At 33.7% G+C, this 27,271-nt stretch overlaps 4 protein-coding genes across 4 annotated transcripts; 3 read left to right on the forward strand and 1 right to left on the reverse strand.

The window, feature by feature from the left end:
• The first annotated feature begins 2,040 nt into the window (after window positions 1-2,040).
• LOC142523208 (SEC14 cytosolic factor) lies at window positions 2,041-5,097 on the forward strand. Its single transcript, XM_075626881.1, has 6 exons — window positions 2,041-2,504; window positions 2,989-3,241; window positions 3,339-3,375; window positions 3,631-3,736; window positions 4,273-4,383; window positions 4,906-5,097. Exons 1-6 carry the CDS (start codon window positions 2,337-2,339, stop codon window positions 5,020-5,022), a joined length of 792 nt encoding a protein of 263 aa, XP_075482996.1. The 5' UTR covers window positions 2,041-2,336; the 3' UTR covers window positions 5,023-5,097.
• A 1,031-nt stretch (window positions 5,098-6,128) lies between these two features.
• LOC142522718 (copper transporter 6-like) lies at window positions 6,129-6,809 on the forward strand. Its single transcript, XM_075626254.1, has one exon. It carries the CDS (start codon window positions 6,176-6,178, stop codon window positions 6,626-6,628), a length of 453 nt encoding a protein of 150 aa, XP_075482369.1. The 5' UTR covers window positions 6,129-6,175; the 3' UTR covers window positions 6,629-6,809.
• A 3,850-nt stretch (window positions 6,810-10,659) lies between these two features.
• On the forward strand, window positions 10,660-11,219 carry LOC142521998 (copper transporter 6-like). The gene has a single exon (XM_075625174.1). The coding sequence runs from the start codon at window positions 10,660-10,662 to the stop codon at window positions 11,116-11,118; it is 459 nt and encodes a 152-aa protein (XP_075481289.1). The 3' UTR covers window positions 11,119-11,219.
• Window positions 11,220-13,516: 2,297 nt separating this feature from the next.
• LOC142522326 (RNA polymerase II C-terminal domain phosphatase-like 3) lies at window positions 13,517-20,699 on the reverse strand. The gene is made up of 12 exons (XM_075625630.1): window positions 19,576-20,699; window positions 19,333-19,465; window positions 19,144-19,199; window positions 18,982-19,042; window positions 17,334-18,905; window positions 16,243-16,842; window positions 15,991-16,143; window positions 15,631-15,899; window positions 15,409-15,520; window positions 15,019-15,276; window positions 14,878-14,924; window positions 13,517-14,767 (listed from the first exon to the last, which is right to left on the reverse strand). Exons 1-12 carry the CDS (start codon window positions 20,235-20,237, stop codon window positions 14,701-14,703), a joined length of 3,990 nt encoding a protein of 1,329 aa, XP_075481745.1. The 5' UTR covers window positions 20,238-20,699; the 3' UTR covers window positions 13,517-14,700.
• Window positions 20,700-27,271: the final 6,572 nt, after the last annotated feature.

Raw genomic sequence — 27,271 nt, forward strand, 5'->3', positions numbered from 1 at the left:
TGGCAGGGGCGCTAGGCGAGCGTGGCGGAGGCGCTCGCGCGGGCGTTGGGCGAGCTAACGAGCGCAAGTGTAGGGAGAAGAAGGTGGGTTGTGATGGTGGAACGTATGTGAAGTGCAGAAGAAATTATGCAGGGAAGAAGTGAAATTGAACATGATTGCGACTTAATTTGTTTCCAAATTTTTGGAGACTGATAGATGACTGGAAGAAAATGCACAACTCGCACCTGATAACTCGAGGACGGCACAACTAATCGAACTTCGAACCTGCGATTCAATTCGACTCAGGAGGGGGAGATTGGTGATACCCCATGGGCCTCCTAGGCCCGGATTACATCTTGGAGGCCCATACCACATTTGGGTGGAAAGCCCATCAGGGCCCATGTATTCTCTTATAAATACCAGGTTTGAGCATACGGTTGATTCATTCACTATATTGTTTTCAGCAGCACTCTTAGCTACTCCCCCCATATATCCTCAGTCTCTGACTTGAGCGTCGGAGGGGCTACGCCAGGACACCCTCCTCGCCCCCTTCTAACGATCATATTTGTGATTTCAGGCTCAAGGTAATTTCAAAACCTGCGTCTGGACTAGTGACATTTGCTGGAAGCGGACCCCAAAATTTTCCGTGAGTATCAGCCTCATTTGAAGAATTGTTTTGAGTGGAATTTTATGGATTGTGATATTCACTCTCTCGCTTTATGAATTTGAGTATTTTGCTATGTTTGCTAGGGCAATCTGGAAAGAAATGTGTAGATGGAAGCATGATCGGTCCAAGCTTCGGCAACCGATTATGTTTATCGGGTTGGTCCTTATTTTGAAGAATTCCAAAATGCTAGACTTACTAGCTTGAATCAGTCACAAGATACTCAGTTTATTCTCGACAAGAAATGGGTCAAGCTTCCGCTTGGACACGTCAGGTTAGATGTTTATCCGGAGTTTGACGAGGTGAATGATCGCTTTATTCTAGGCACAATGATTTATGATCATTTTGGATATCTGAGAGCGGAGTAGACTAGATCGATGTATTCTCCAACTAAGTTCTATATTTACTGTCGAACTCAATGTTATTTATCATGACTATTCTTTTAGCGATCTATGCAAGGTTTGAATTCTTTCCTTTTCCTCACAACAGTGAACTTTGCAACAGAGAATCGTGAGTCTGATGACATCATTACTGACGAGAAATTCCATTTTATCAGAACATATTAGCCGCAATGCAAATTCTGTGGCTCATTGTATCGCACATCATGCACTCTCTCATCCTTTAGTATCATCTTGGGTCGTAAGAGGATTTTTCTTCATAAATCATAGATGTAGACATTTAATATTAATGTTATATCTGGTTTTAAAAAAATAGTAACAAAATCAACAGGGGCATGTACATGATATGAGAGGACGTGACTCTCATCGGTTGAGAAACATACCTAATTAAGCATCAACCATTTCAAAGTTAGGTTATCTAACAATATTTTTAAAATGGTTATGATTTTGAGGCTAATTTTTCTTTTATTATTAGACAACAACTTGTGTGAGACGGTCTCACGAGCCGTATTTTGTGAGACTAGATATCTTATTTGAGTCATCCATGAAAAAATATTACTTTTTATGTTAAGAGTATTACTTTTTATTTTGAATATCAGTAGGATTGACCCGTCTCACAGATAAAAATTCGTGAGACCGTCTCACAAGATATTCATATTATTATTATTACTATTATTATTATATAATTTTCTTATGAGAAACTTACATTTTGATGTTATATATATATTTATTTTTTGTAATTTCGATATATCGTCAAATTTAAGTTTTCGTCTTTTATTTTCATTTTTCATCGAAATTATTAACGTGACATTATACTAATCAAAATAGATCTAAATTAATCATATCAGTTGCACATCAACGTCAAGAATATAATTCAAAAAGATAAATACATATAACAGAAATATGTGAGATTGACATTGATTTATACGCAATATGTTTAAATATATGTTGATTATTTCACAGTTGAATTAATGGATTTCATAGTGAATAAATATTTATATAGAGATAAAATTTGGAGAATCATCGGTAAGTCTATTGTGAAGCTTGAGCAATCTTTGAACAATGGAGTACGTGATAATGGTCCAACTTCCAACCAACGAATATGAACGTAATCAAAGCTAAGAATCAAACATAACCTGCCAAAAACCCGTACAACGCTGCTTCAATAGCTCCCCATCTAGGCCCTAAAGCCTAACGTTATCATCCAAAAAGTAGAAACAATTAGGTGCAGAGTTTTTCAAGATTTGTTATCTCTAGACTAAATTGGCCTCCATTGGAAGAAAACTTGGGCAAAGATGGCTTCATATCTGCGTCAGAAATGGCAGTCCATTCAGATTACTACATCCAGTGCTCAGGAACAAGAAGCAAAAGAAGAGCAGGATTGCCGCAGCTCCGAGCAGGATGAGCCCACCAAGATTCGGATGATGCGAACCCTTGTCGAAGCGCAGGATCCCACTGCAAAGGTTCTATCTTTTTTCTCACTTTCAGTCACCGATTTTGTCTTTATTTTATATTTTCTATCTTTGCTACGCTTATTTGGAAAGTATCTAAATGGGTTGTGAATTTACTGCTCTTTTGTCCATCTGATCTTGTTGATCTTGGCAATGTTGTGTTCTTGATCATGTAAATGTGAGTTGACCTCCTAGTTGATATGCCGGCCAAGATTTGCACCAGGGGTGAGACCTGAGCGAAGGGGCCAAAGAGAAATCAAATTTTTATGTATATCTGTGTTTTTAATCTCGTTTCCACTTGTCTCCTCTCAGACAAAATTGCTGGATCTAACCCTTTTTTTCAACCGGCTAATCTACTCTACTGTTGTGTAGTAAATTTGATGATTGTAGAAATTGTGATTTGTGGTCAACAGCATGTAATCTCGGTGTAAAAAGACTGCTGTTTCAGTGAAGAAGAGGGCTTGTATAGCACTAGCTGCTAACTGTTTGATTGCAGGATATCGATGACCTGATGCTCCGAAGATTTCTCCGAGCTCGTGATCTTGATGTTGAAAAGGCGACAGCCATGTTCATCAAGTATCTTAAATGGAAGAAGGATATTGTTCCAAATGGTTGCATATCTCCATCCGAAATTGCAGAAAATCTTGGCCACAATAAGCTATTCATGCAAGGATATGATAAGACCGGACGCCCAATCGTGGTCGTCTTTGCTGCTCGACATAAGCCCACGAGCGTCGATGAGTTTAAGCGTATGTAACATCACAGGCATTCTTAGTATAGTTATTGTGCTGAAGTAGTGGTGCTATAATGTTTCAGTTTCTCTATGTGCTTGCTTCTGTTTTGCAGGTTTCGTCACCTACACTCTTGATAAAATCTGCGCTAGGTAATTTGATTCAAGTCCTTGTTTTATGCCTCAAAAGATTGTATCTGGCTTTGGACCCTGTATTTTGGATCAGAGGGGGTACGTTTGGGGAGGTTGAAACTAATATTTTTAGAAAAACTTCCAACGTTCCAATGTGTTTTGCCCTCACAGGACGGTTCGCCCTTGGTTCTGTTCACGTCAGGCCTTATAGGTTCTATGTGTCAAAAATTGAACTTGTTGCTTATGCAGCCATTGATTCTTGAATCCTTTTCTCAGAATGCCGAGTGGGCATGAAAAGTTCACTGCCATTGCAGACTTGAAAGGATGGGGCTATGTTAACAGCGATATTCGAGGATATCTTGCAGCTCTAACGATCTTACAGGTTCGTCTTGTTAGGAAGAGGTTGAAGTTTTCGTGTGTATGTCTCTACTAAGTGGAAATTATTTGATCCCACGTAGCTCGAAATTAAATAAAAACACTTTGGCCTATACAAAATTGACCTATTCCATTCGATCCTACTTATTTATGGCTAAAGAAAACTTCTTTTTCCCTTGCTCTGCTTCATGGTTATCTGAATCCCTCAACTTGTTTCCTTTTTTTACCAAAATTTTGGTGATCTCCTTGTAAAAGACTAGAAGAGGGAAGAGAGAAGATGCCAAATAATGCAACTTTGTGGTTTGCGTGATAGGATGATAAATGGTTCGGATAACATGGTTATTTTTAATTACTATAGTACTCGAGCTAACCGTTAGATGAAACAAATATATGCGATTTTATCCTTCGCACCAAATGATTTATGTATGTTGCAAAATCTTATGTAAGAAACTTATATCTCAACGTAACTAGTAATAATATGATTTCAATGTCGGATTTGATTTTGTTAAGATTAACATATTTATAGCATTGATTTGGTGACAGGATTGCTATCCGGAGAGACTAGGCAAGTTGTTTATAGTTCATGTGCCCTACGTCTTCATGACAGCATGGAAGATGGTTTACCCATTTATTGACAAAAACACCAAGAAAAAGGTCACATTTCTCTCCTCTCCCATTTTTTCGAGCTTTGTTCAAGAGCGAGTTTTGCACCAAAATAATGCAATTTCTGGACCAAATACAGAATATATATCCAACCCAGAAAGTTCAAAATTATTTCTATAAATAAACATTGAAAGAATATTTTTTTGGCGATTTTATTTATGACGAAATTTTTTATTAATCAAATTATCAACCAATATATCATATAATGTTTTTTTATTTAATCAGTTAAATAATTAATATCGTAGATTTGATTATTTTTTTAGTTTTGTTTAAATAAATTCAAAGGTCGAGACTTCAAAACAATCAGGAACAATGCAATAATTACAAGTCAAATCATCTCGGCAACCAAAATCTTGCTTTATCATGAATAATTATTGATCAAATTTTTTGCAGAAAATATATATACCAGTTAAATACATGTATTTCTTATATATAAAATTTTATTAAAATTAATTAATTCTGGATCTACGAGCATATGCATTTCTGATTATGTTAATTTGCATGATTTTCCAGATAATATTCGTGGAGGACAAAAATCTACAATCAACCTTACTCCAAGATATCGATGAGACTCAACTTCCAGATGCATTTGGAGGAAAACTCGAACTAATTCCCATACAAGAATGCTGATATATATATATATATATATAGTTTTGATATGTTGTTCATTGTCTGTGTCAACCTTTTTGTCACCAATGACGTGACACTCACTTATTATATATACATACAATTTTAATATGTTTAATCACATTTAATAGGTGAGAAAATTTTATTGGTTAGTTTAGAGTTGACACGGTTGGTATATATATATATATATAAATTATTACTATTATATATTTTTCTAGCAATGACTTGTGAAAATGGAGTCTGAAAGTTGACGTGAGAACATTTTGATTAATGCCAAAATGCACCATTTAAAATACGTCGCACGCCATATGCTTAATTCACTTGACCAGAAAGAGATGGTTTCATTAATATGTTATTTAAAGTCGCATTTGTCACAGTATATGATAGTTTATTTTAATTTTGTGATCAGTACTTTTATTAATTCAAATTTACGATGATTTAGAATATTTACTCAATTTATATCAAGCATCAATTATTATTTTTTAAATTATAATAATTAATATGACTTAAAATTAATCATTTAAATTACAACAAATTGAAATTCATATTTTGATTATAAAAATTTCATGATTTGAATTGAAAATTTTGTACTATCGGTAATATATGATTGAGTTCGAACCTGATCTTTCCTTTAAAATTTCCTCGATCGAGGGGAACACATCCTCGGCTCTGAAAATTTGGGTTCGAGTAGGTATCTTATGAGATAATATCACGAATCTTTATATTTGATATGAATCAATCTTACTGATATTCACAATAAAAAGTAATACTCTTAGCATAAAAACTAATATTTTTTCATGAATGATTCAAGTAAGATATCTATCTCACAAAAAACGACATAATAGTTCACACAAATTTTTGCTCAAACACAAATAGTATATCTGTAAATACGCCATTTGTGCGTATTTTTTACTTTTAAGATTGTTAAAATTAAAATAATGTTACCTTTTCCTTTATGAAAAATATATAATGTACTTCAGTACTTCCCAAATCCCAAGAATTTACTGCAATGTACGATCACGCCAATTTAATGATCCCAATTACCAACAAACTCACACGCCACTCCGACCATTTCTCCTGATAAGCGGCCATTGATCTACCATAAAATATAAACCAGCACATAAATCACACGGCGGAGATCAACGGAGGCGGAAATATGCAAGGGATGCCTGCGCCATCCAACATCACGATGCCGATGATGGGTCACCGTCACATGATGATGCACATGACCTTCTTCTGGGGCAGAAACGCCGAGATTCTATTCGACGGGTGGCCGGGCTACGACCGTCTTGGTATGTACATCCTTGCACTTGCTGTGGTCTTCTTGCTGGCCATTTTTGTGGAGTGGCTGTCCCATTGCAACACTATCCGCGAATCCTCCCGCCACAGCGCCGTGGCGGGGATGCTGCAGACTCTCGTGTATTGTGTGAGGATTGGCCTGGCTTATCTTGTTATGCTCGCCGTCATGTCGTTCAACGGCGGCGTTTTTATCGTGGCTATCGCTGGACATGCTTTAGGGTTTTTCTTCTTCGGGAGCATGGCTTTCAAGAAACCGGCGACGGCGAGTGGCGGAAAGGCCACCGATCTTCCTCCGATGAGCTGCTGTTAATCGTATGGTGTTATGTATTAGTTTTTCTAATTATAATGATTCCATTTGCGAAATAATTTTAGAAGATTTATATTTTTAATAATCACAATAAAATCTTTGTAAAATTGTTTTAGTGTCAATTTTGTTAGTCTTATATGTTATTTATGCATGAAAAATATCATTTTTTGTATCAAAATCATTAATTTTATTTTTAAATATAGATTGGTTCGTCCGAAGAATTTATATCGGTAATGTTTTCATCTAATGTGTGTTGAGTGATCATCCATAATAAGTGATCATTCATATATCATATATTTTGAATGAGTCATCATGATTTATCCACTTAATACCCGTATCATGTTTTGAATGTGTAAAGGCTATATACATACATCTAGAGAGCATGAACAAAACTTATGTTAGGAAGAATAATGACAAAAAATATTTTCTTCAAAAATATACAAGTACTTTCAATATCATATTCGAAACATAAATATTTCATTCAATTATATGGTTATGTGACTGAATTATAAAGTATGGATCCATGAATTAGTATATTGATATCTATACTAACGATTTTTAAGTTTCATTAAAACACAAAACAATTATTTAATTATTGAGTAGGTCTCATGTGAGACGGTTTCGAGAATCTTTATCTGTGAGACGAGTCAATCTTATCTATATTCACAATAAAAAGTAATACTCTTAGCATAAATAGTAATGTTTTTTCATGGATGACCCAAATAAGAGATATGTCTTACAAAATACGACCCGTGAGACCGTCTCACACAAGTTTTTGCCTCGAATATTTGTTAGACATTTTAAGATTTTGTAGGATACATTACATAGTTTAAATATTTTAAAATTTTAAATAAATATATATGACATGCCAAATAAAATCGCTATCTTAATTAGAAAAATTCAGGCGAACGCGGGACAATGGATCAAGATGCACACTTGTCGTTCCGGCGAGACTCCGATAGTTAAAAACGTAGGGGATTACCCGACTAAAACTTTTTGATAATAATTAGAATTAGTTAAAAGAATAATATTTACCATTATTATTCAATGAAAATTACCATTATTATTTTTATCGATTTATACTATTTATGATGATTCTCATTTTTATTAATTTATTTAATTAGTTATTCTTATTATTATTATTTCATTTTTAAAAAATTACTGAAGAAAGCAAAGAATGAATCCGAGAACTTTAGTTGAGGCAGTAGATTCACATGCATTTTGCAAAATGGGAATGATATTTACTTTTTTTAAACAGAACACCCTACAAATTAAATATATACTAACTAATAACTAATTCATACTAAAAATTTATGATTTTATTAAAGTTTTTATTTTAATATATAATAAATAAATATAAAATAAAATAAAATTCAATTAATAAACAAATGAAACAAAAAAATTATTTTAAAAAATATGTAATATTTTCATAATTATATTATCATATCAACTCAATTTAATGTGTTTGTGATTATGAAAATAATCTAAAGGATATATTTGGAACTAAAATTATTTACGGGCTAGTTTTAAAAACTAACTCGATGCTAAATTTTCATTTCAGATATTTGTAGAATATTTTAAAAAAAAAAAGACCTCAACTTTTTATCGCTTAGTCAACGCTACGCGAGAGAAAGCAAACCTAATCAGCACTTACCTAACAAATAAAAATGTTTCTCCTATTTATAATTTTTTTTCTTAGCATGATACTTGGGTTTTTTTCGTTAATGTAGTAGGTTTTCTGTGAGACGGTCTTATGGATTTTTATCTGTGAGATGAGTCAATCATGCTCATATTTACAATAATAAGTAATGTGACCCAAACATGATATTTGTCTCATAAAATTGACTCATGAGAACGTCTCACAAAAATGTTGTATTTTAAAGGTTCTATAAATTAGAGAAATATTTCTATTTTTTTAAGGTAATTGAAGTGTGTTTGTTTTCTTACTAAATCATTGTAATATTAGAAATATATATTACTTAAAAACTAAATTTTATATTCAATATGTTGAAGAAATGGTTGAATGAAGTGGTGAAGCCTATTAATTGTGTACATATCAATGAAAAATTTGTATGAGACGGTCTCACGGGTCGTATTTGTGAGACGGATCTCTTATTTGAATCATGAAAAAGTATTATTTTTTATACTAAAAGTATTACTTTTTACTGTGAATATCGGTAGGATTGACTCGTCTCACAGATAAAGATCCGTGAGACCGTCTCACAAGAGACCTGCTCCTGTTGAAGAAGTGTGATTTTTAATTGCTGATTATGGCTGATATTATTTTTTGCATTTAACACATAATTAATCAAATAATGAGGTAACTAAGGGCGAGAAGTTTGTATCTATAAATCTTTCAAAATTCATAATTGTATATAAATTAATGTAAATAATATAAATCTTTCAAAAACTCTTCTATCATATATAAAACATTAGAAATAAAATTTTTTAAAAAAGAAAAAAATGGTAGGCCAACTCTATCCTGACCTACAACCCAAACGGGTGATTGTTTGACCCGCTTTCGGGCTCCTATTAATACAACTCACTTATTTTCTATGATTTGTCATACCTGTTTTGACGACTTTATGGATTGGTTAGATCGATGGCTGGCGGTAAGTATATTATCCTGAACTAGCTGATGAATGACACGTCACAAGTATTTTTCATTTGGATTCGAGTAGGTTGGTCAAATCTTAAAAAAAAAATTCACACATGGCAAAATATGAATGGATCAGAACAGTACCCACAAAAATAGTATCGAATAAACCGGATACATATGAGGTTTATGTTATATGTTAAGAGTTAAAATATATAGGACAAATACTAATAAACAGGTGAAGGCCAAATTACAATGGTGCGTTTGTACAATTGTAATGGGGAAATTGTTTTTTACGCCCTTTTGTTTGGATATTTGTGATTTCCATCCACAATGTTCAGAATATTCAAAATGACTTAGATTTGTCCCGTCACACAAAATATACGTGAGTTGAGTTGACAATATCTTGATCTACGAAATTCAACACAAAATTGGCTAGATTTGCTGAACTTGGTCCGTCCCATTACATAGAAAAGACAGATTGACTTGATAATGTTGTCACCCACCAAAATGATAAGTTGTTGTGGGTTATGTGTCGGCCCACCCTGCAAGAATGTTTTGATAGTGCAAACTATGTTACGATAATTTAGTTTTAGTACAATATCTTTTATAATTTCGGCAATTTTGACAAATTATTTTGCAATTTTATGTCATTTTTTCATATAATTACTTACGTTTTACTGAACACATTAGTTTTATATCAGTTTGCATCACGAGTGCCACGTAGACAAAAAGACTAAAATTGAACAAAAAATAGAAAGACAACGATCTAATACTGAAAAAACTTGACCAAAACTAGTAAAAGTCAAACGTGAATAACTAAATTTGCAATATCACATAAGAAATAATTTACGCAATTTTCGAAAAACAAATATAATTCGGTCAACTGTAATTAAACAATAAGTTCACATAACAACTAGAGTAGGTTTCTTGTGATATGGTATCACGAATTTTTATCTGTGAGACGGGTCAACCCTACCGATATTCACAGTAAAAGTAATACTCTTAACATAAAAAATAATACTTTTTAATGGATGACCCAAATATCAGTAGTCTTCTTGGGCGTTGGTCTACAGTGACATATCTCACAAATCTATATTTATGAGATTGATCGATCTGATCTATATTTACAATGAAAAATAATATTTTTGACATAAAAAATAATATTTTTTATGGGTGATCGAAATAAAATATTCGTCTCACAAAATTGATCGATGAAATCGTCTTTAGAGAAAATTTTAATTAGCTTAGAAAGGTTTAAGATTAAATTATGAAAATAATTTCTTCATTGTATTATCCGGAAATTTATTGTACTAACCGCAAAAAACAAAACAAAATATCTGTCTATATAAGAAATATGAGCCTCGCAAAATAAAGACCAAAATCTCACTCTTCAAGTCACGCGGCCGACATCAACGACGGGGACCATATGCACGGCATGTCTCCGCCGAGCGGCGGCGGCGCTTCCAACGACAACATGACGATGATGAATCCCGGTCACATGTTGATGCACATGACCTTCTTCTGGGGAAAGAACGTTGAGATCCTGTTCTCCGGGTGGCCCGGCTACGATCGTCTTGGCATGTACATTCTCGCCCTGGTAGTTGTCTTTCTGCTGGCCCTTTTCGTGGAGTGGCTGTCTCATTGCAGCATCCTCCGAGAAACGTCGGGCCACGTCGGGGTTGCGTCGGGGATGGTGCAGACGGTCGTGCACGCGTTGAGGGTTGGTTTGGCTTATCTTGTTATGCTGGCCGTCATGTCTTTCAACGCCGGCGTTTTTATAGTCGCTGTTGCCAGGCACACCCTGGGGTTCTTCTTGTTCGGGAGCACAACGTTTAGGAAACCACCGCCGGAGAATGGAGCAAAGTTGGCAGCGGACCGTCCTCCCATGTGCTAATTCTCGACGGTGGCCTTTGTACTTTGTATACTTTGTAAGGGGATTTGCTCACACGTTCAAAATTGCACCAAAGCAAATGAATAAAGTGCTTAATTTATTAATTTACAAGCCTTTCCATGTTTCTCTTGTAAAGATCGAACCTTTTGAAATGAATTTTTTTTTTGCTAAATTCGGACCATTAAAATATTTTGGAGAGAATCAGTCATGTAAGGATTATTTTGTCCGACAGATACCACAAATAATAAAATTATCAGTATATGATATAAAATAGAAAATTTGTGTTTTATCAAAATTAAATGTTGTTCCAGATGTTACAACATCTCGGACAACATGCAGCGGAAAATCATATTTTGTAACACAAATTCAGTTTAAATAAATAGATGGACTAGATTAAATTTGCACAAGTATAAATACTTGTGCGGTGCCTTATGACAAAAATTAATCACTAGAAAACGTAACCGTTTACAAAAAAAACCTATCACTAGTGATTTTCACAAAAATCAATTTCCTCAACAAGTTGAGAAAACAAATAACCAGAATAAATACTAAAACAAGAAAGCAAAACGTGAGCCAAAAAGGTAGATCCACGAGAAGCAATCTTCGGCCAACTTCTTCCCAGATGTTGTCCGCAGATGTTCTCAACATTCACAGCAACACCCTATCACAACTCTTTAAATCACAGCACGTCTCTTGAATAAGGTTTTCTCTGAAATTTTGAACGTGCACACATGAGTGAATATTGACCGAGAGGAAGAAGCCGCAAGAAAAACTCTCACTAAAAACTCCAAGAAAATCTTCTCACGTGAAAACTCTTCACGAAAACTTTCCACGAAAAACACTTCGACTCCACGAAAATTCTACACACAAACTCTCTGAATTTTTCCCAAGAAAATTCTTTCTTTTAAGCTACCAAGAAAATCACCTCCACGAAAATCCTACACGTGAACTCCTCCACTAAAACTCTCTCACGAAAAACACTCTCACGAAAACTCACACAAAAAATCTCCACGAAAAATTCCTCCAAGTAAACTCTTCTCGCCCCTTTTTTATTAAATCTCCGTCGCCCCTTTTTTATTAAATCTTCGTCGCCCCACAGCACATGTTGATCACCTCTTATTTATAACCTTCATATCTCATAGAGTTTATCTTCCATAAGGAAACCTATAAGATATGGTAAACAAGAATTATATTAGAAACAAAATAAACAATACCATATCATGTAAATCATTATCATAAATATTATATCTATAAAATGCAAACTCAATATTCCACATAATCTTATCAATAGGAAATTAAATTATAGGAAGATATTATATCACAATTAAATCTTAACATGATTATCTAGAAATGCAAAACCATAATTAAATATTATACTCAATCAAATCAACAAGGAAAAGATAATATTAGGAAAATCAATTTAATATGAAAATTATATTTCCCTTCAAGTCACATGTATAATTTGTTCTGCTTAGGGAGATTGGAGTTGGACTTTCCTCATTTTGCAACTATATTAAGAGAATATGATAATTACAAGATCACATGTATTTTCACATTACACAATGCATTGTATTACATACAAATGTTCGTGAGATTGGATCAACCATCGAGTAATAGTCCGAGGGTGGGGTGGTCGAACTAGCCGTAGAAATATAGTTCAATAATTATTTCCATATATTGATTCCGCTCGACAGGTTGGAAGCAAAACTTTGTTGGAATAGATGGCTTGAGCCGTGCAAATTATTACCTTCAATCAATGGATTAATGTTGGGTAGGCGGCTGTAAAATCAATGAACCGGCGGCTCAACATTGGATTGAGGCTACAATTGTATTCTATTGACAGTCATTGTTGAGTTAAAACGAAGAGATGATGTGTGTTATTAGATAAATTAAATAATTGTGAATTTTTATTTTATATATATATATATATATATATATATATATATATATTGTTTCTTATCACTTTCATCTTTTGTTTTGATGAACTACAAGTTCTTCTCGTGGTCGGTAATATTAAAAATTTTATTTAAAAAAATAAAAAAGTTTTCATATTCTATAATCCATGAAGTGACAAAATGTAATTGACTTATTAAATAATTTTCTAAATTTAGAGATCACTTGAACCAGGATTTTGAACAACCCACGGCAGAGGCGCAGAGCACTTCACAATTCACTTTCAATTACTACTACCCCCAAAAATAATTAAAACCTTTGTTTTTCAGTGTTTGTTTTCTCAGAATTAAACCAACTTTAATACATGTACTTACCTACCGAATCTAACTCTACAATAAGTGACACATTAGTTACATAAAGTAAAATAAATTTCAAATACTTCTATTATTGGGTGAACTTAAAATTTATCTTAATTAACATGAAACACTATATAAACAAGCAACGACCGAATTTGAAATTTTATATTCTTGCTTTTTTGAAACTACGAAAATACATTCTAAATCCATGAATTTGAAATGCATAAATCCAAATGCAACCTAAGGTCCAAGCTTAAATTATACACTTGAATCTATTAATTTCTTTTTTGTGTCATTGAAACCTCAACAGTTCCTTTCTCATATTCTTTGATATTTCCCGCTAAAATTGTTGACTATTCAAAATTGCGAGATTACTTATTAGCGGAGATTGAAAAAAAAATTAATTAAAAATAAAATGAGGGATCGATTATTTTAAAATTAGATTTCAAAAGAGGGCAATTTGTTCAAGCTTCACATGCAACAAGAGAGATAAAAATATCCCCACAAAACAAAACCTGCAGCCAAGATGGGGTGGTCCATTAGGTTCATGATTCCTTGAAGAAAAAATTTAAAACCCTTTTCCCACTTGAGACTCGGGAGTTCTTTTATTTATTATTTATTTATTTTAATAATTGCAATTACAACATAGTATTTTTCACTTTATTCTTGTAAAAACATAGATGGGGTGGTCCATTAGGTTCATGTTTCGTTAAAGTCAGCAAGTTAGCATATTGGCCATGAAATTTAACGCCTTTTCTTGTGCTAAAGGAGGAAAAAGAAAACCATCACCTCATCAAACAACAGGCTCGGGGAAAAAAAAAACACCATCACCCTTTTTGGGGATTATTGCACAATTTCAGGAGACCAAGGCTTTACAGTTAGAGCAATTTTTACAAGTCCCTCACCCACCCAATTTTTATCCACTTTGTTGGTCAGGATCTCAACATTAATAAGTTACTCCTTCAATTTTCACCATTGATTTTTAGTAAGCTTACAAGTTCTGAAGTTAAATTTGGGGTTTCCTCTCAATTACCCTTTTCTACATTGCTTGTAAAAGGTTGATTTGGTTAAACTCCGATCCGTGACCCGTTTTCCCCAAGGGGTTGGTTGATGGGAGGGCTGGCCACTCACCCCCTCCCCTCTTCTATTCTGTTTCCAGCAATGGTGGTTCTTAAAAGGTTTTTTGATGTTTCCTGGTGACCCAATGGATCACCAGTCACCAGTAGTTGGCTGCTAAATATATCCCAGAATAAATAACTGGCAAAACCAAGATTTTAATCCTTGCGTTTGGAGTTGGTTTGTTAATTTGGCCAGATGGAAAAATGTGTGGGGTGGTTTATTGTTGTTTAATGGAAAAGTCTTGTTCATTCGCTCTTCGGTAAAGCAATGCCGAGGCTTCCACCCTGCAAGTGTGTCATCAAGTTGAAGGCCAATTCGATTGACAGTAACTCAATTCATAGTAATGCTAAGACAAAAGGAAAATGCATCAAGGTGAACACATGCAATGTCTTACCAGCCAGGATGCACAACAAATCTTCCTTTAGAAAGGGCCCAGTTCACCTATTCAGAAAAATGTAAGATAGGCTACAGTTTTTTTCCAAGTCTTTGGAGCACCGAGGGATGATAGAAAAATAGATTATACTGAAGAAAATACCTTGTCGGTCCCAAGGGAATTCGCCACTACATGGGTGACCTGATCATCAATCTGATTGATGCATACAGCACCAAATTGTTCAGCTGTTTGCCACAGAGGATGCATGTGAGGATTCGCTTCACCAACCGGGAATATCCGGCTAAATACAACTCGGCAACCAGCAAGAATTTTCTGTTGTTCAGAAGCTAAGATGATTCTAACATCAGCTTCATCCAATGACTGGTGTGCAAAAAAGGTGTGATGTATTCTCTCAATAACCTGTGTTTTTTTAAAAAAAAAAAAATTAAGCAATCAACATATCCTATCTATTGAAGTAATAACAATCAAGAATTTATTTGCACATTCAGCAACACATCGTGTAGAAAGTTGTCTGGCCCGCTGAAACAGTACCGCTAAAGAAGAAGCCAAAGTCCCAAATTCTGGCCTTTCATCATGGTCGATCTCAAGAAGGGAAGGACCCGATAGTCCAAATTGCCGTCTACTACAGGGAAAATAGATATACCTGATGGAGATAAACAAAAAGGAAGAGATCAATCAAAAAACGAGGAGGGTAAGCTAAAAGGTTTATGAATTGAGCAATATATCAAGAAGAAGGAAGAGATCAATCATTACCGCTCTACAACTATTAAATTTAGTTTGTTGTGAGGCCACACTCGGACAGAATCATCTATAATCACTACAGATGATTCCATTCCCAACACTCCCTCCAAGTCTTTGGTCTTGGGAACCCTGTCTTCACTATCAAAAGGATCCCCATCATCACCCCTCGAGATAACTCGCCCAGAAAATAATTCTCCTTTTGGATCAAGCAATTTTGCCATCTCAGTGGCATAATACTTGTTCCCCATAGTATATAGATGCAGCTCGAAGTGTTTACTAGCCTAAAATGGTATATAAAGAAACATCACAAAAAAAAGGCTCAGTTATGATCTGATAAAACAAAGACTGACAACAGAAAGAAGAGAGGGCAACCTTCTCCAAGAAATTCCATATCCCAGGCCGCAATTTAGTCCACATTCCCATATGAGGAAACCGAAATAGATGCCTCTGACTCTGAGGCTTTTCACGATCCTCCTCCTCTTTCTTTCTCAACATTTCATCATGGTGCGGATCAACTTCAACAAACTGGAAGTAAAACAGCAGGCAAAACAACTTATTCTTAATTTATTTCATATGTTTCAACAGTTTGTGATAAATTTAACTGCTAGTCAAAATATTCCATGCCTTGGCTGAATTAAGAAGAGTGTGATCGAGATCCAAGACAAGACACAACTTGTGAGCAGTAAACATTTTCTTCTGTTCCTCCATCCTCCTATTCCTCTCTCTTTGGATAGCAACCTTTTGTTGGTCATTAAATCCATCAAACAAATGCTCCATATCACTCCATGCAATTGTTGGTCGAGGGGGGACAACAGTTGGTTCTTCAGAAGCCAAGCTAGCCCCATTTTTTAGGTTGCCAGACTCAAAGTTCCGTCTCTTATTTTCAATCCCAACTTTATGAGTTGGTAATGACTGAGATGATGGAACCTCAGGTGGTATTGATGGAGAAACAGATGATTTAGATGAGGACAATTTATCAGCAATATTTCTCAGATTATTAGTGAATTGCCTGGTAATATCAGGTTGTATCACAGCACTAGAAGCCACCGATTTCTTCTCCAATTGTTCCTCTTGCCTTTGCGTCCCCAAGTTGCTGGTCATTGCCGAAGCAGTTGAAGTATTTAATTTGAGTTGATCAGACCCAGAAGAACCACCCTTCTGATGTGCGATATAATAAACACGCCGTGGATCACGGGGTTTCATGCGAATCTTTCCAGAATCCTCCTGCATATTATATAATTGATTACTAATATATTTACTAATAAAAATTTGATAAAATATAGAAATACATTTTCATCCGGTGTTATTAAGTTGAAGAGACAACCAAAGACAACAATGTTAAACATATAGAAAGTACATTTTCATCCAGTATAGGCAGAGATATACCCAAGTTAAACATCCACTTTTCATGTTCAAAGTTATCAAATGACATTCCCAACACAAATGCCCTGGGTTCATTTGTATATTCACTTTTTATCAAGAGAAAATGTAGGAATTATCTTCCAAAACTCTAGCAGAAAGAATCAGTTGCATGTCTAGGTTCAGTCGGGGAAAAAAAGAAAATAGGTGAAACATTGCAGAGAGTGTTAAACAAGCAAAAACAAACAAGACTTGGAAGCAGCAAACAAGCAAGAGTAGCTTGAAAGGCATAAAGCAAGAGTACTGTTGGGCTAGGAAAAATGGAAACTGAATACAGAGCATTTAAAGGTTCCCACCACAGCAATCCCCTGGGAAGGTGTCTGATTTCCAGCTGATGGCTGCCCCAGAACGGCGACATTAGGCATCACTACATTTGTTGACGTTGTGGATCCAGGCAAAGAATCAGATATTGGCCCATGTGTCGTACTTTTGTTATAATCAAAAGATCTCTGGTGTTCCGATTTAAGTATGTTCATAAATATAGATGGATTCACTGCAAGATCTCTTAAGAGAGACTGAAGGGAAGCAGTCGCAGTGGGATCTGTCACTTGCAATTTTGTCATTTGATTTGTTAATGGTAAATTCAAAGGCCTGGTTAGAGGCAGAGAAGAGGTTGGACTAGTCATAAGACTTGTTGAATATGCACCAAGTGTTGACAAATTTGTGGTTGAACTTGGTAAAGATAAGGTGGTATTCTGACCCACGATTTGGAATTTCTCATTTCCTTTGATTGATAAATTAGATGCAATCAAACTGGTAGAAACACCAGTCAATCCATTTTCCAAATTTTCTGAATTGCCAACGCTTCCTAGGATATGGTTTCGTTGCGTACCCTGCATTCCAACTGTTCCTCTGTCCTCCAACCAACCACCAGTTTTGATCACTCCTTGCACATCATACGTGATTCCAGAAACTGTTGACTCATTTCGTTGCCGTTTCAACATGGGACCAGCCAAAACCAAGTCTTCAACCATCTTCTGCTTCCGCGAACTCATAAGTCCAAGAAGAGGCTCCACTCTAGGCTCATCATTCGTGGAAACTGCATTGGAATTGACCCTCCGAAGCCTTGGGTCCCTAATTTTGGCAGAGGAGGATTTTATCACATGATTTGAGGTGGTATTTGCAAGACCCGTAGTCATAGCATTGCTCATCCCTTGACCAGTTACTCCCATGGAGACAGAAGAAGAAACAAATGGGTCACCCAAAAATGAGGATTTCACAGAACCACTCATTTGTTGCCCTAACATTGAGGTGTTTACATGACTGACATTCTGTACAATAGAACTTGAAACTTCCCCACTCGTTTCACCTTTTCCAGTATCACCTTCCTCGGAAGGAGTTGGGCTTGGAAGTTCGTCATTCCTGAAAAAGGAACTGTGACTAAACTTCTGCTGATAAGTGGAAACAGCTTTGACAGCATCAGTCTCATAAGGATGCATTTTAGCATTCTCATTTCTGAGAAATTTTCGGGGGACTGGCCACTCGGGTTTCGCTGATCCATGTCCCAACAACAATCCTTTCTCAAAAGGCAAAGATGAAGTCATAACTCGTGTAGGCGATGGAAGATTTTCTGCATCATAATCTATATGAAGATCAAGGAGTGGACGAACTGGTCCTTTATGCTTATGATTATCTGAGCCTAATTTTGAATCATCTGACGAGAAGCTGCTGTGAGTTTGATCTAAGGATCCAGTAGGCCTGAATAACAATTCATTCTTGTTCAGGCCAGCTAAGCCATTATTAGCCTTCTGAAACAACATATCAGCATTAGTCTTACAAAACCCTAAATCCACTTGTTTCTTCATATTATCAATGCCAAAGTTGGGTGGAAAAGCCAATGAATTCACCGATGATATCATAACCTCCATCTGTGGCAGCATGCAACAAAGTGAGATGAATTAACTCTTAAAATCCCACCGTGGGACAAATTAAGAAAAATCTCACCTCTTTCAACTGCTGAGGAGAGAAAAGAGGCGGCTTTAAGCTTGTCACATGGATCAGCAACCTATAGGCATGTTTGAAAGAAAAAGTTGGTAATCTGGTAACTACATCGTTTATGATCAAATACAAAATAAAAGTACACCAAAAGAACATGCAAGACAGAACCTTGACAGGGTGTCCCTATTCTGTTCTTTGAGTCTTGGATTCATCGAAAAGAACACCTGCAAACACCAATTCTAAGCAACTTTCCAGAAGTGCACAAATGAGATGTTTCCCAACAATCCATGAGAAACAAACAAAACTATTATTGAGACAACGAGAGGCAGGTATATTTAGAAAAGTTCAATGTCATACTGAATTGAGACTCTCGATGGCATTGTATAAATGTTTAGCAAGATAATCTTTCTCAGCAGAAGAACTCTCCAAAACCAATTTTTGGAAGCTGTCAGCTGACTTCTGCAAACTTGAGCACAATATAACAAATGACCTACACAAAGAAACCAAAAACTATATCAATTACTTGCTAACAACTCCAACGCTTTCATCATTAACAAAAGATGAAGGATTCCAAAGTCAAAGCATTCCTATCTAACGTACTTATCAGCATCAGCCACAATCAGACTCTGGAGCTCTTTTTTTATCAAATATATCTGCTTCTTCTTCTCAATATGATCACCCTCGTCCAGATTAACTTCCACCGCCTCTTCAAGTTCCATCCCCGAACCCTCTTTTTCGACAACCGACTCAGAATCCAAATCTATCTCCCCCTCCTCCAACTCCCCTTCCTCCTTCTCACCGTCATCCTCCACATCATTGACAACCTTATTAGCAGATAAAAAAGTATCTGACTTGGCATCATTATTATCGTTACAATCATTATTAGTGTTAGCACTTGCACCATCCATCATCACAAAAACCTCGTCCAAAGGCTTGTTGTTTACCGCCTGAGCCCAAGCCAAATTGTACAAACCAGAGTTGTAAGGCCTAGAAGCAATCGGATACTTACTTACTTCCCTCATCGTCCAACCCCTATTCCCACTCCCAGTTCCACCGCCACTATTTTGACTCGGGTTATTGCTGATTGCATTAATTTTCTTCAAATTATCAGTAATTTTGAGAGGCCAAGGAGACGACGACCCTTGTTTCGTATTAAAATATTCTTCGGTAATTTGTTCAACCGAGGCGGAATCCGAGATCTCCCCTTCCTCTACATCATGAACCTCAACTTGAACAAGTAGCTCCTCACAACCACCTTGCATTTTCCAAAATCTAATTCAAAAACTTCAAACCTCCCACCAACCCACAACACAAAACGATATCTTCCCAATCACCCACCAGCCAAAAATCAAAATTCACGCAATAAAAAATAAAACAACAACAAAAAATCGAGAAGTCAAAACGATCCGTTTAATTGTTCACACATACGAAGAAAGAAAATCGCCCCCAGATCAAAAGTTTCTGGGGAAAAAAGAGCAAGAAATTGATTGCAAAACAATTTTGAATATGATGAACACAGAGATCCCACCAGAAGTTAAAGAGGTACTTCAAATTACAGTGGTTTTAATCGTCGATTTCGTATGCCCTACTCGATTAAGTAACAGATCCGCGTTGTTATTCTTCAAATTTATAGATTAATTTCTGCCCTAATTCCTATTAGGAATCGTAATCGAAATCGTACGGCTCCAGAAGAAAGAGATAGAGTAATAAAGTGAAAAGGACGAATAAAACATGAAGTGGGTTAGATCCCTCAATATCTAGAGATCGATCTGTACACGCCAACTTTTGAAGTTAAACTATCTTTTTTACATCAATTAATATTTAATCCGTGGGATGCGAGTAATGATATTATTAAAAATTAATAAAAAATAATTGATAAATAGAACGCATGTTGATTAATTTTTTTGGCTAATAATCATTATCATATATCAAAATTTTAGATTGTGTTAACCTAAGACAATGACATGATGCTTATCGTGTTTAATGTATTGATGTCGACCACCAACCTTAATACATATTTAATTTTTTAATTTTCGAGAAGCTATATATTATTATTTTTTAACGTGATAAAAAAAATATTTTAATCACATTCAATAAAAATTAATGAGAAATACTTTTTTAAAAATTCATTAATTTCGTCTAAATCCACATTCACAAACAATTTTGTGACATGAGACGTGTTTGACACATTTGAATGATAACAATAATTGTTTCATCAATATCTTTATCCAAATGGGTTGTGATTTTATCTACAAAATCTCTTCATAATATACACAACATCCTATTATTCCGAAAGAAAAATGAAACATGTGATCATAAGTAAATTATGTATAAATCAAAAAAGTTATTTCATTAAATTGACTATGTGTATTCCAAAACAATGCCAATAAAATTTTTGAGGTGTTTTCTAATAATATGTGTACTTTCTTTAGAATTGATTTAATCATTTTCATTACAGGACATTTTATACTATCACGTATCCGTGAACTTTGTAATATAGAAGAAAATTATCTCATTAATAATACTTAATAATTAAAATTTTATACAAATAGAAGAATAATATTTTACACTCCTCGATCATGAAAAATAGATTTCAAACTCAATGTCTCGTTGTTTCAATGTGTAGATAGTTCATAACAACGAACAAATATAAATTTACACGAACATTACATATTGGAGGATTCAACTCATATATGGTGCTGAAAAGATGAGTCATTTCAGAATTCAATTTTGGAGTAGATAAATTTAGTAAGATAAATAAAATAAAATTGGTTTGTAATATAATATGCAATATTGCAATATTTATAATTTAAAATTCAAATTCGACATCCCAATAGACAAAAATTATACATTGGATGTTTTTTGACTGAATTATACTATACATTAACTCTTTCAAGTTATGGAAATCTCGAATTGCATGCATTGGGTGTCAAGCATTTCTGATTATTGAGGGTAATATACATGTATATTGAGAGTAATTTAATGTCCATTTGAAAATCTTTTGAATCTATCTCTTTTAATTTTTTTGTGCTCTCTTATTTGAATTTTTAATAAGACAATTCGAGATATACAATATATATGGTTTTGAAAGAAAACTACAATGCATTAATTCTTTCAAATTAAGATAATTTCGAAATAATATGTATTTGAGATTAAAAAAATAATGATTATTAAATGGTAAATTAGTGTTAATTGAAAAATCTTGTTGTAGTGATAACTTTTAACATTCAACCAAATTTATTTTTAGAAAAATTAAATAAACTAATTAAATATTTTATTTTTTAAAAAAGTAATTTGGGCAGGAAATTACTCAAAATAGCAAAATTTATTTTTAAATGATTTACCTCGTAAGTCATACTGAACATTGCAATAATTTGTATTTTAAATTTATTTATACAGTTTTTAATTAAACTAATTGATATAATCAATGCAAAAAATTTAATATAGTTTACGTTTTCAATAGAGTGTAGTTTTAATTTGAGTAAAAAAATAAAAATAATATATAATATATAAATTACATCTGAATTAATATAAAAATAAATTAAATTCAAAATTGAATTAAATGAATTGATATAATCAATGCAAACAATAATTGAAGTGATCATTTATTGCAGTACATATATGCCAATATTCATAATAAATATTTCGTTTTATAGAAATGACATTTTGGCGTGAAATTATTATTTTTGGTAAAAACTCTGCTTTTATATATATATATATATATATATATATATAGGAAAATAGAAAAATTATGTTCAAAAAATAAATAAATAATTCAAAAAAATAAACAACAACATTTTTCTAAAAAAAAATTATATTCTAAAAATAGATATCCAAATTGATTTTAGTTTATCGATATCTCCACTCATTTGATTTTATATACTAATTTTAGGGTTTATAAAAAATAATGTCGATTTTGTAATTTTTTTATATTTTTGTATTCATTGCGTCCGTATTTAATAAATTCGACACTTATTTTTTTTTATATTAAATATGTGCGAGGTGAAGAAAGTTTGGGACATTTAGTTTTATAACCTACGTTGGAAAGCTAATTTGGTTAATGACCTAAAATATTTTTTATTTAGGTAAATGATCTTCTTTCTATATTTTCAATCAATTAATTCCCTTAAAAGACAAAATTATCCCGGAAAATTTGGTTAGGTAATTTGGTCGAGTCTTTTCGCGCCTCTTCCAATAATCCATTTTTTGCGCCTTTTTTTATCTATTTTTACGCGAGGAAATTTTTACTTTACAGATTAACTAACCAAGGCTGATAAAATTGCTCTTATTCTACCTGTGTTGGATATCAAGAAGCGGATTTCACCAAATTTTATGTTTGAATGTGAGTTTATTTAGTTTAATTATCTGGTTTGCCACACTATTTTCGGGTTTCACAGATAAATTTTTTTGGAATTTGTATTTTATCTAAACCTCGTATCAATTGTCGTGAACATAATTTCTATCGCTGGAAACTTAACATCTTTCGTCTCGTACGTATTATCGATCGTCGTTCATGTCATATTTCTTTTAAAAAAAATTTCCCAGCTATATAGTTTTTTTTATTTTTGTTGATTGATTCCAACAATACGTTTCTGATTATTTTGTTTTGTTTTATACAAGTAATGACATTAACTAATGTTCTATTTAAATATAATGGTGAGTGGAGAATAGATGAACAAGGCATTTGTACGTGGTGTCTAATTCTAAATGGGCAGCAATCACTTTGGATAAGGATAATTGTTCATGTGAAGAACCGGTGACTTTGATAAGCAAAGTTTTGGAATTGAATACAGATGGATCGAAAATGAGATTGAGTTATTTGTCATGTGTACGGGATTGCAATCATCTTCCTATTTATATTAACAATGCAATAGGTGTGAAGACATATTTATGTTTTGGGGATTCACAGAACAGACCTGTGCTTCATGTGGAATTATCGAAGAATAGTGATATTGAAATCGATATGATTGTAGATGCTGGAAGGATCGAGAACATCAAAGATAAATTTGTTGATGTGAATGATGAAATATTATCGTGTAATATGGTAGTTGATCATAATGAGAAAGAGAAAGAGCTGCATGATAGATATTTTGATCGGGTTTTTATCCTAGACGATGCCTCTAAAATGCAAGAAGCAAATGATGAAGTCAATGACGACACTGTTGCAAGAGCTGCTGATGAAGTCACTCCGACAGATACTCTAAGTCATTATGTTGAACATGAGCCTATTGAGGATGAACAAAATATGTTACTTGCTGGTGACAATGGATATTGTTTCAAAGATGGATCAAATTTAGCAATTGGTCAAGAGTTTGATACCAAGGAAGAGGTAAAAAAATGTGTTGTCCACACTTGCAATTAGTGCCTCTTTTGAATTTGATGTTGTGAAATCAACTAAATCACTTTACTCGATTAAATGTGTAAGTGATAAGTGCAGTTGGAGAGTAAGTGTTTCCAAAACAAAGAGGTCTACCCGATTCTTCATTCGAAAGTATTGTAATACACACACTTGTTATCTAGCTGACAGACGTAAAAGACATCGCCAAACGAGTGCTGATGTAGTATTGAACATGTTCCTAGAGAATTTCAGAGGGCAACATGTCACCCAACACCTAAAACAATAATGACGATGATGCAAAATAGAGGTATTAATATCACATATTACAAGGCTTGGAAAGATAAAGAACTTGCATTTAATAAGCTAAGATGTGATCCTGATGAGAGTTTCCATATGTTGCCTTCATATTTGAACATGGTCAAGCAGGTAAATCTAAGTAGTATCACACATCTTCTTGTTGATGATAGTAATAGGTTTAGATACATGTTCTTAGCATATGGTGCTTGTATAAATGGATATAAATTCATGCGAAAAGTAGTTGCAGTTGATGGCACTTTTCTAAAGGGCTAGTACAGTGGTGTTTTGCTTGTTGCTACAGCACAAGATGGTGAATTTCACCAATTTCCTATGGCATAGGGTGTTGCCGACTCCAAGACGGTGGAGTCATGGACATGGTTTATGTTGAGGTTGCAGGAAGTGGTACCAGATGGTGAAGAACTAGTAATAATTTCAGACATACACAAGGGTATAATTTCTGCTGTAGCAAATGTGTACAAACAAGCACATCATGATTATTGTGTGTGACACTTGTCACAAAATATAAAAACCAGGAGTAAACAAAAAGGTGCTACAGAGTTGTTCAAGCATATAGCATATGCATACAAAGAAAGTGAGTTTGATTCATTGTATAGTGATAATTTTCACAATTGATGTGTATTTTCATTATTTTTTAAAAACTATATTTTCATTAAAAAAGCAATGTGAGTGCACTGAAAGTTTACAATCGGAACTTCTTGACAATTTTTTCTTTAGTTGTATCTGCATGGTAATCATAATTAACAAAAGGAATTAGTTAATTAAACATACTCAGACACAAAAAATGTATCAATGAGAACTGATTTTAATTTCAGATGATAAAAAAAATTCATTGAATTAATATCTCGAACATTTTTTTATCTTTTCAACAAGGACCAAAACTTAATCTCCATGATAAGATGATCCAATGGCAATCCATAATGGCGAAATTAAAGATTTCACAAGCTTAGCAAACTTGAATCCAATTAAAACTGCATCAAAAATTATTTTGAAAACTTTGTTCAATCTCAAGAAATTTCTTTTCCATTCATGAATACGGATAATTGGTAAATAAATTATGTTCTTCAAGACAAATCTTACGTTACAATAATCTTACATTTAAGCAAACCCAAGCCTTTTCCTGATCCGTTCTCACTTTTCTTTGATTTAGTCTTCACTTTTGACCTCTTCCAACCAAAAAACAAAAATTATATACCAAAAAATAAGAACCACTCTCAAACAAAATCCACAAAGAGCCGGAAAATAGCAAGAAAAACAATGTTTCTCAATATTGCCTCCTTTTAAGCAAAGTTTTTTGAATCCAGAAAAGAGAAAACGGGTCTTACTGTTAGAAATTGCAAGGAAAAGAACATGGGTGTAGAGAGAATATTGATAATATGGGTTAAGATGTGTAGGGTTTAAGATTTTTATTGATCTGCTTCTTACTCTCTCTTTTTTGACCCGTGTAAGTAAATAAGTTAATTATTTAATATAAAGATAATAGTTTAATTTTGTATATACAGTATATATTAGGTCAATTTTGGCATTTCATACCAATTTCAAAGAAGTGGCCAATTTTTTAAAAATTTGGTGTCAAGAGGTCATATAGCTAAAAGACAAAAACTTGTGTGAGACGGTCTCACAGGTCGTATTTTGTGATACGAGTCTCTTATTTGGGTTATCCATGAAAAAGTATTATTTTTATGCTAAAAATATTATTTTTTATTGTGAATATCGGTAAGGTTGACTCGTCCCACAGATAAAGATTCGTGAGACCGTCTCACAAGAGACCTACTCTATAGCTAAATATCCCAGAAAATTTTGGGTTTAATTAATTTACGAAATATGGACGTGAAGCTATTAATTAAACATGAGAAGGTGATAAAAAGACATTTTTAGTATCTCGGTCAAGCTATAAGAAATTGTTTCCAAAGTTACTCTTACTATAATAATGTGTTTAACAAGATCACAAATTCAGACGACATCTTAGTTTCGAGACTAAATATAATGTTTTCCCCAACTCAAAAAAATTATAACAAAGTTTACGACATAATCATTAATTCAAACAATTTACTAAAATAATGTAAATTATCGTGTATAGTTCTGGAAAATATTATCTAAAATATACTTGGATAAGAGTGATTGGATACGATATACCGAAATTTTCGAAAAAACCCATATATAATATGAAATACCGTACCGAATTCAGACCGTTCATACCCAAAAAAAATCGATATATCGAAATTTTTGTATACCATTTATATAATATATCTATATCAGTATCAAATAAAATTTTTTTTATAAACTATATTTCACATTTTCATCTATTTGTATATTAATTACTTAAAAGCATTATAGTTTTATAATTTATAAGAACTTTATTCGGTATTTCGGTACCAAAATTTTTCAGATCTCATAACAATGTTAATATCAAAAATTTTGTTACAATATAATACTGCACCAGATTTTTTTGTATACAGTTAGTATCGACATATTCAGTATTTGTCGATATGATAAATATGATATATTAAAATTTCGCTATTTTTCTCACTCATACATTTGTCTAAGCATGTAACGTCTAATACTAATTTACGTGTTATAATTGTATCACATCACATTAAATTTCATTTTTTAATGTTCTCTCTCTTCTTCTTTTTTTTTTTT

Source organism: Primulina tabacum, chromosome 13, assembly GCF_025594145.1.
Source record: "Primulina tabacum isolate GXHZ01 chromosome 13, ASM2559414v2, whole genome shotgun sequence".
NCBI classification, from domain to species: domain Eukaryota; kingdom Viridiplantae; phylum Streptophyta; class Magnoliopsida; order Lamiales; family Gesneriaceae; genus Primulina; species Primulina tabacum.